General features: G+C 28.2%; 2 protein-coding genes across 5 annotated transcripts; one reads left to right on the top strand and one right to left on the bottom strand.

Annotated features, from left to right (window-relative positions):
* The first annotated feature begins 4,875 nt into the window (after positions 1-4,875).
* Positions 4,876-8,799, top strand: LOC119685744 (kynurenine--oxoglutarate transaminase 3). 4 transcript variants are annotated; one of them, XM_038100117.1, is made up of 5 exons: positions 4,876-5,036; positions 5,598-5,743; positions 5,809-5,959; positions 7,555-8,389; positions 8,449-8,799. In XM_038100117.1, the coding sequence occupies exons 2-5, from the start codon at positions 5,598-5,600 to the stop codon at positions 8,664-8,666; spliced, it is 1,350 nt and encodes a 449-aa protein (XP_037956045.1). In that variant the 5' UTR covers positions 4,876-5,036; the 3' UTR covers positions 8,667-8,799. The 4 variants fall into 4 exon arrangements, with proteins under 4 accessions (XP_037956045.1, XP_037956047.1, XP_037956044.1 ...); XM_038100119.1 differs by having other exon boundaries at positions 5,582-5,743; XM_038100116.1 differs by lacking the exon at positions 4,876-5,036 and adding an exon at positions 5,189-5,233.
* Positions 8,800-8,956: 157 nt separating this feature from the next.
* Positions 8,957-9,747, bottom strand: LOC119685746 (cytochrome c oxidase subunit 5A, mitochondrial). Its single transcript, XM_038100121.1, has 2 exons — positions 9,609-9,747; positions 8,957-9,540 (listed from the first exon to the last, which is right to left on the bottom strand). Exon 2 carries the CDS (start codon positions 9,534-9,536, stop codon positions 9,084-9,086), a length of 453 nt encoding a protein of 150 aa, XP_037956049.1. The 5' UTR covers positions 9,537-9,540; positions 9,609-9,747; the 3' UTR covers positions 8,957-9,083.
* Positions 9,748-10,269: the final 522 nt, after the last annotated feature.

Raw genomic sequence — 10,269 nt, 5'->3', positions numbered from 1 at the left:
TTAGGTTCACACAATTTGTAATAACGTCATGAAAAAGGGGAATCACTTAGAGTTGTTTTAGTTATTTATTAGAAATGATTAATTAATTGGATTAATTATTTTTATTTTCTCTAACATTTATATGGACAAGATCATTATTATAGTACGGGTATCGTGTATTGTTATATATGAATGCAGCTAATTTAATTAAATTTATCGAATATAATTTATATTCAAAATTTTTGACTTTAAAGCAATGTATTAAAATGTAATCTCTTCAAAAGTGTCTCATAGTGAAAAGAAATTTTCAAAACATACACAATTCTTCTCTTCCTATTTTCATATTTGCTTACTTAATCTCATCCACTATAAACAGGTGTCCCTCCCTGTGTACAACGAGGGACCTGTTAAACGGATGCTCTCATAAACGGTGATCTGACATGACTATAGAATGTGGCTATTCTATAGAAAGTTCCCAGTTTTCATTTTTCGTACAAAATACGTTGTTTCCATTCAAAAACAGGTCTTCTTAAACTGACAAAAGCACTGTTCCCGTCTGTATTAAGAGAGTTTTTACTGTATTGCCTTCCAAAATAAATGAATTCCTTTTATCTCTTTCCTTTATACACACGAATTCCTTTATACACACGAAGTGCAAAATTGGCAAGAGATTTACAATGGAATGAGAAAAATATTTGAGATCCATTTTCATTTTCTGTGGCAAATCTATAACGTGTTATATGTAATTGTATCCAACCAAAAAACCTATTCTGTGTTCTCTCCAAAATTAGTTGATTATAATCCATAATCCATAGTTTTTGTTATACCACATTAGGAATCCATCACATTTAAACAAAAAGCAGTCGAAACTTTTTTTTTATTTATTTCATCATACAGTACTTAGTTAAAATTTAGTATATAAATCATTTGGGTTATAATAGCCTCCCTTTCCAAATTTCATTCAGTCATCTCAAGATTTGGAGTTTCATTCAAACATTTCAACAAAATAAAATTTATTTGAATTAAATTTTCGAAGGCAGTATTAGTCAAGCAAATAGTTTTTGAAGAAGTGTTATCTGACTATTAACCTATAATATTGATAAAAATTTAGAAAAAGAAGAAAGAACTAAATACAATAAAACAAACATTTTTTTAAATTACGAATACTAAATTTTTAATGAAAAAAATTTAATAGTTTCACAAAGCTAAGTAAAATCATTTTTTTGGACCCAAAAGTTTCATACATATTTATTTTATATATAATATATGGTTTGGTTACTAAGAAATCAAAGAAATATCAAAGGAAGAACTTTTTTATACAATATTTTTTTGTATTTTTCAACTTTATCTACATCAAATCATGAGTCCATAAAGAACAAAACAAAAATACAAAGCACAATACAAGGCAGACAAAATTATAATACATTCTTCAACAGGCACTTACTCAATTTCTTCAAAATATATATGTATATAACAAAGACTTCATGTCAATTTCATTTAACATATCCCACTACTAAATTCAGATATTTGTTTTTGTAGGAGTAACTCCCTCATTTGATCATTTCATCTATAAATTGAATTGGTCTATTTAAACTCACAAAATAAATCCTAATTCACAGAGTCACTCCATTAATTCAAAAACAAAGAGACTAGTTTCGCTATGTCCAGATAGACAAGGGCGACACTCAGAGACAGACGTCTAGCTATGTATCAATTTTATTTAATTTATCAATCGTCGCCCTGAATAAAAATATAATATAAGTAAACTAGGTATGTTCTTAATCGAGCTTTTAACAGTTCAACACACCTAATATTTCATGTTTTCAGAATTATGCGAATGAATATATTATATTGTAAATAATAATAAATAAATTCCCCTTTTCATTTACCATTTACATATACATATGTGTGAACGTTATTAATAGTTTATATAGTTATTTAAGGTGGAGACCAAAGTAAAATAAATTATTAAAAATAGTTATTTTTTGGAAAACTAGACTCAGAAATATTTATTTCAATGATATATGGATATTTGACCAAATATCATTATTTGATGCTCAGACTTGCATCTGAAATGAGAGTATGTTTAAATTATTTTTAAAAAAAATTATTATAAAATCTTGAAAGTTTTATTTAAAACTTCGTGGTTTTTTTTAAAACTCCGTATTCAAAAGTTTTAATTGATGCCCCCAACGAACAGTCGTATTTAAAAACGGTGATGACAAAAATATTGATGAAAATGTTGGTCCACCAAAATCTTTAATTTGAGATTCCATTACAAAACTAACGCAATAACTCAGACTCTATTCTTTTAAACATCGTATAATTTTGGCAGTGCATTAATAAATTATCTACCGACCCAATGCATTTAAGTTCAAATGTATGACCTCACTACAAATTTCTTTTTGAGACAAGAAAAATAAATAATTCTATGCATACTCTATTTTATTAATGCATGTTATGTCAAGAGATGGCCTCTGTAGAAATACCTATTTTTAAAAGTCTTATTTACTTTGGTCCGTACCTTGTAAAATGAACTTCTTCGCAATTTTTATTCACATATCAAACTGAGTATATTCTTAATTTATTTGTATATGAAATTTAATTGAAAAAACAAAATCATATCAACATTTTGAATAAATTAGTAACTGTTAAGATCTGTGATTTAAGTTATTGTAGCATTTAAAAAAAAAACAAAAATGAACAGAAAATCTTTATTTATGATAAAAAAAAACTATGGAAATTATTCAGTTCAGAAAAAAATTTATTCAAAATTCAAAATAAATACAAATATGATCAAAAACTTATTTATGTTTAATAAATATTTTATTTTAATAAATTTTTTATTTTAAATAAATTTAATAATTATATTTCGCAATAATTTAAAATTTAATTTGTAAGAACTTAATAAAAAAATGTTATATTTAGTAACTAATTTTAATCAATTCTTCTTAAATTATAGAAGAAAGCCTCAAATATTTTAAAACTGTTAATGATTGTAATTATATTAACAAACTTTTTACAATAAAAATTAAAAAGTAAATTGTTACATTTATTATTTTTATTGTATTATGCTATAAGTACTAAAGAATTGAAATAAATATTATAGGTACTTATATACAATTTCTGTTTTTAGACCTCTTATAAAAAGAAACGGATGAACATGGAAAAGCGACGATACGAATATATTATGTGAGATAATGCATTCAGTTCGATAATATTGCTAATCGATCAGTAAATATGTTTGTCTCTTGAAAATTATAAACACCATATTTTAAAAATAAACCTAATTAATGACACCAAAGATAAAACATAAGCTCCAAATAGCAGCATGGAAGTATCTTGACTTCGCATTAGTAAACGTATTTTACTATATCTTTTTATTGCTACGAATCAGATCTTATATCAATACGTTAAACATTTACAATTAAAATTATAATTTCATAAAAAAGTCTATCGAAAAATTTATACTTAATTTAACAATATAAGTAATACTAAGACATCTTATTAAAGTCTCTTGTAGTATCTTAAAGTATCTCAGTTACTGTTAAGCCGGTAATTTCTTAAAATATTCGGTTTACCGGGACCTAATACCGTTTAAGGTCAAGATGAATACCGCTTGAAACAATTTGCCTAACTGCTGAATTCAGAAGGCTTATCGACCCTGTAATATTGAAAACTTGCTGAAAGAAAACTATATCAGCATTTCAAATATTATAATCTAATACTGCATTTACACTTACACTTATTAAACCTTGTTAGAAGATTTTTGTATAGATTTCATTCGAATCTCAGAATGGTTGCAAGCTCCTCGGGGACGTGAGGTCAGTTATTGCTTAGTCTGATGAAGTGATGAACAATAATCCAATCAAGGCGTATAGAGGGGTTATGATGAAACCTCGCTGTTAACAAAGAGTAAAACTGCTCAAATGCACTGACTCAACTAGCCTCAACATGATATCGAACTTATTAAACGTATTTTTACGAACCTATTAAAGCATTAACTTCAAATATGCAAATATATGTCTTGGCCCAATTTAACATCCGATTTTCATTCAGATCTTAAATCTAAAGTTCCATGTTCATTGTTCGAGCTTTACAAAACTTGATAGTATATATTTTTTCTTTTAGGGCCATGTTATGTAGAGTATCTCGAGCAAGGCATAAGTAAAATTGTTGTTGTTTTCAATGCATATTATAAAAAACAATAGGTCGAATCAAATTCCGTCATGTGAGCCGACATATTTGTGCCTCGATACTAAGGCAAAGCAGTGTTCTTAAGTAATAAATTTCAGAATTTGCCTTTTAGCAGCAAATTACTCTAGTTTCAACACGTTTTCGAGAAAAAAAATGAAAGTAAGCAACACAGCCTATTTTTTAAATCGCTACTTTCCGATTTTAAGAAATTGCGTATAATTTGGTAAGTACTGTTCACAATTAATATAAGAAAATATAATAATATACTAACATTATTACAGCCTGTATGAGTTTTTTCTTGCTAGTTACTAGTCAATGCTTTTTCGGCATAGCCCGAAAGAATCCTTTTTACCGTGCCCGAGACGCTCTACATAACATGGCCCTTACTCTTGACGAATATTTATTCACATATATATAACTCTTATTACGACTTAAGATTACTTTAAACACTAATTCAACTTTTTTGTTTCTTGAGCCAAGGAATTACCATTCGCATTTTAAGCACTTTAAACCAAATATCCTAAACCTAACATAAGTAGATACGAATGGTTGAAATTGTACGGAGTGGCTATTATGAAAAAAATTAAGTTTTTTTTCGTATAAAATAACATAGATTTAATATTTTTGATTAATTGCTATGAAAAATTAATTTTTGTCGTGAAAAAATTAAAAAATTAGTTTGTTAAAAAATCGTATTTTTCTTTCTAATAAATTATTCTTTGACAGGTTATGTACAAATAAGCATTCACTAAACATACTCTTTGAAAGTAATGTAAAAACCAGCTGATTACTCATTTATTTTTTGTCGGAAAATTCAAATTACTTGCTGTTTTTTTTTTAACCGAATTGTTTGTGTGTGCGTAAGTAAACAATCTGTTTTGTTTAATAATTAATTATAATCCTGTGTATATAAATGTGAAATATACAAAAAAAAAACTCATGTAAATTGCATTCATTATAAAATATATATGTGCCTGCGCTTTAATTATTAAATAAATATATTAGCTTCGCCATCAACAGGTTTTGCCAAGTCACAAAAATGCAAATTAATAATTTTGTAAACATTTAAAAATTTTGAATATTGTTAAAATTAGTACGTCTTTATATCTTAAATCGGTATAATTCAAAAAATGATCAAAAATCTTAATGAAAAAATGTTAAACATATTGACAACGTTGCACTATTTTCAATCTCGTCTTACCTCTCGTTCTTCTGTCATAAATTTATTTAAATAATTCTATATTATTTAGGTTATGCAATTTATTGTTGCGCATTTTGGTCACGCAGAAATTGTAGAAATTAACTATTGCATTTAAAATTTTGTGATATATTTTAATTAGTTTAAGCGTTAATATATAACTTATTGTATGCAAGAATAATAATAAATTTAAATTAAATGATTTAGTTATTTCTTACCATAGATGTATTCTAAAAGCAATCGCAGCCTACTGAATTTGATACTGAGCGCAGCAAAACAACAATCTATAAGACAACAATCCAATTGCATGGCTGGAATGGAGAAATTTGGTTTACCAAAACGTTTACAGGGCAGTACACCTAGTGTCTGGTTTGTACAATATATAATATATATTATACATTAATTTGCAAAATATAATAATTATATCAATACAGGAATGAGTATATTGCATTGGCAATGCAGTACAAGCCATTAAATTTGGGACAAGGCTTTCCAGATGAAGCACCGCCAAGCTATGTAATGGACGCTTTAGCAGATATTGCCAAAAGTGAAAATCCAATGATGCAACAATATACGCGTGGATATGTGAGTTAAATAAAAACAGTTCATAAATACCAAAATCTATATGAATTAGGATAAGATTAAACGCAGATTACAAATAAAACTATTAGACCCTATCGATTAAGATAAGATTAAATAAAACCAAATTAGAAAACGTACTAAATGTACTTTAGAATATTTCCATGAATATGATATGCACTTAATTATTGTTATAGTTTAGACTAGTTGAGTCAGTGCACTTGTGTGAGCACTTTTTCTCTCCATTAACTGCGAGGTTTTTTCATAACCCATCTCTACGCCTTGACTGGATTATTGTTTATCACTTCATCAGACTAAGCAATAATTGTCCTCAGATATGCATACCTCCCCGAAGAGTCTGTAACCATTCTGAGTGGTGTTGGTAAGCCTCTCAGTTTTCCGAAATAGTTTTAGTGCATTTAATGTTTAAATTTTAAATTTTTAGAAATAATCTATTTTGAGATTTTTGACGATTACAAATTTCATGATTAAGATATCTACTGAGAAATTAACATTTTACTTCTAAAACTAAAATTAGGTAGCTAAATGCATTAATTCTTAAGTATGCTTAGAACATAGTATTTTTATTAATAATTATATAATTTTAAAGTACGTCGCCATTATCGAAACTAAGTATAATATATTATTATTTAAATACTGTAAACAAACAAAAATTTTTAAGTGATTATAACTGTTGTATTGTCACAAGTATTTAAATACTTATGTCGAGATAAACGTTACAGGCTCAGAGTCGCAAATGTATTGATTTTACACCATTTGAAAAACTTGTCGCATGGTATTTCGTATCATTCAATAGAATTATTGACACTTGAGGCAACACAATAATAAATTTTTGGCTTTAGGACAAAAAAATTTAAAAAAAAAATATTTCTTATTGTATACTGAAGAGCCTTAATTCCATCATTTATAAATAACTTCTACGACAAGACAATAATAACAATAACAATTCTTTTCTAAGTTTTTAAATTTGAGGACTTTTAGTGATAAGTGAGTGGGAGAGTACCCATGGTTTTTAGTATATTTATTATTTATTATAATTTATATCGATGATGGTATTTCACTGGTCGGAAATACTACGAGTTATATATACATACATATAAACAAATCAACATTAAAATTGAACAATTTCAATTTGTCCAAATCCAAATATACTTTAAAACGGGGTATTTTCAAATCCTCATCCCTCTTTACTAATTATCTGAGCATTGGCTCCATATTTTTTTTTATGGGAAATGAAACAAAAATGTGTTACAGGACAACATAATCCAAAACCATACTGTTCGGTAATACTCGACTTATCACGACAATCACACAAAATATAAATTACGAATCGAACTGGCTTTTTCTTTTCCGGGGAAATACAGCTCGGGCACAGAGAGAACACAGCACATTTCTGAACTCTTTCCGAGACAATAAAAGAATAAACTAAAAAACTAGACAGTCCCATAAAAAACGAGACTTCTGGTCACCTAATGTACATATGTATATATTTTTGATAATTAACTTTTTGCATTTTAATCCATTATATAAATTTCAATAATAATAATAATATATCTCTTTTATAAACTTATTCATTTTAGGGGCATTTGCGTCTAGTACAAAATCTTGGCAAGCTTTATTCAAAACTAGTTGGTCGAGAAATTAATCCCCTGAGTGAAATTATTATAACATCTGGTGCCTACGAAGCGTTATATTCATCAATTATGGGTCACGTGGACGTTGGTGATGAAGTCATTATAATAGAACCTTTCTTCGACTGTTATGAACCAATGGTAAAAATGGCTGGTGGAATACCACGTTTTATACCCTTGAAACCATGTAAAACGGAAGGTTCAATAAGTTCTGCTGATTGGGTGTTAGACGATACTGAATTAGAGAAGATTTTCAATGAAAAGACGAAAATGATCATTTTAAATACACCCCATAATCCCATTGGAAAAGTTTTTAATAAGCAAGAGTTGCAAAAAATTGCAGATTTATGTCATAAATGGAATGTACTTTGTATTTCGGATGAAGTCTATGAATGGTTGGTTTTTGACAATATTGAACACATACGTATCTGTACATTGCCTGGCATGTGGGAGCGTACAATTACAATTGGTTCCGCTGGCAAGACATTTTCTGTAACTGGTTGGAAGATAGGCTGGGCATATGGTCCAGCTAATTTAATAACAAACTTACAAATGATACATCAAAATTCGGTTTATACATGTCCTACACCAATACAAGAAGCGGTAGCATGTTCTTTTGAGGTAGAACTTGGACGACTTGATTCACCGGATTGCTATTTTCGTAGTTTACCAAAAGAATTAAAGGTAAAACGCGATTTTATGGCAAAATTCTTACAGGATGCTGGTATGAAGCCTACAGTACCAGAGGGTGGTTACTTTATGTTAGCTGATTGGACTAATTTAGGTATTTTCCAATCAATAAGTTATATAAAGAAGTTGGTATTTTATTTTTCATTTATTTAGAAAAACAAATCAATATAAATGAGGAAAAAGACAAATATCGAGACTACAAATTTACAAAATGGATGACAAAGAATATGGGATTACAAGGAATTCCTCCCAGTGCATTCTACAGTGAACAAAATAAAAACTTAGGAGAAAATTTCGTGCGGTATTGCTTCATTAAAAAGCAAGAAAATTTGGAGAAAGCAGCTGAATTGCTTAAAAAATTAAATAAATAACTACTTAAGCAAAGAATACCCTAAAATATTCTTTGCACTGAAGTCTGTATATCTTGCAACCAACGGATTTAATTATAATTGTAAATAAATATATATCTTATATTACAAAAAAATATATTGCTGCAATTCATTTAATAAAAGCACGAGATGTTCAAACAAATTATATATAATTTTTTATATATACACCATTTGGAACCAAATTTATTTTGCACTTGGAGCTCGCTCTGCATTTTCTCATACATAACCTCAAAATATTTTATGAACACTGTCAATTACTAAGAATTACATAATTTCATTTATTTGAATTAACTATATTAAAGTTTTCAGAATATGATATCTTAAAGCGTACATTTATTATAGTATGCAGCACATATTTATTCATATATTTTATTTCTCAACTAAGAATGTTAGACGCGATTACATATCAAAAACAGATTTTAGTGCCAGTTCTGGCTTATCATATCCAATCTCTTCGACTGTAGGTATACCTAACTCAGCAAGAGTGGGGCGAATGTTTTCCAAGAGGTATGGGTAAATTTCTTTAGTCTTGTCTCCGCACTTGTCCTTGCATCCTTCCATCCACCTAATCGCCAAAGCAATGTCGTTGACACGACGGCAAGCTTTCAGTGCGGCGATAATAATTTTTGGATCAGGAACAAGATCCATACCAAGCAAATCATTCATGCCTTTGCGAATCTCCCAACCATCAATATCTTCTTTGTTGAAAAACTCTTCATAACGCTTATCAAATTCCTCCTCTGATTCTGTAGAATGAGAAGCACGCACGGAACCAATAGTTGCAGCACGGGCCGAAAGTCCCATGGAACCACGGAGAAAATTGCCAATTTGTCCAGCAGCAGTACGCAACATTTTTCTACGAAATAAATTACATCGTATTAATCATTCACTTTATTCAATAAAATTGGTTAAGTAATCACAAACCTTAACAGCGAGCAATATTAGTTGACTAGAAAAAATGTTTTTGACACTTAACAAATTTCGCTGTTTAACAAATGTCAAAAAAATTCCATGCGACATCTACATCTGAAATTTAAGGAAATCAATTGCTCGTGAATTTGTATCATATGCTATATGCTTAAATAATATTATTAATATGACAAATATTTATTAATAACATAATCAAACCTACTTCGATTCACAAGAATTTCAAGTTTTAAAGTTTTATTACAGCACAGATATATATGGCGTTTTTAATTGGTAAATACAAATTCAATAGAAATTCATGTCATGTTTCCCCAGCTTACTTAGTGAATTGCTTAAGTAACTTCAAGATAATATCGTTACTATTGACATAAGTTACTAATTGCATATGAAAGCGGTTTTTTGTGTCAGAAGTTCTTTGAAAGAAAACTTCTGTTGATTTAGAAAATTTAATTCCATAATATATCAAACAAAAAATTAAATATATAAATATATAATATATGTATTGTTTAAATATATAATATATAAAAACATCGAAACTTAATTCATTGTTTAATATTAACATAAAGGTGTAATTACAAAAACCACAATCACACCATTGACATATTAAATCATTTTATATATATAATTATATATATTTAAAATCTATTACACACTCAAT

The sequence above is a fragment of the Teleopsis dalmanni genome, chromosome 2, assembly GCF_002237135.1.
Source record: "Teleopsis dalmanni isolate 2A chromosome 2, ASM223713v2, whole genome shotgun sequence".
NCBI lineage: Eukaryota > Metazoa > Arthropoda > Insecta > Diptera > Diopsidae > Teleopsis > Teleopsis dalmanni.
The sequence above is the reverse complement of the archived record's forward strand: the minus strand, read 5'-3'. Positions and strand labels throughout refer to the sequence as shown.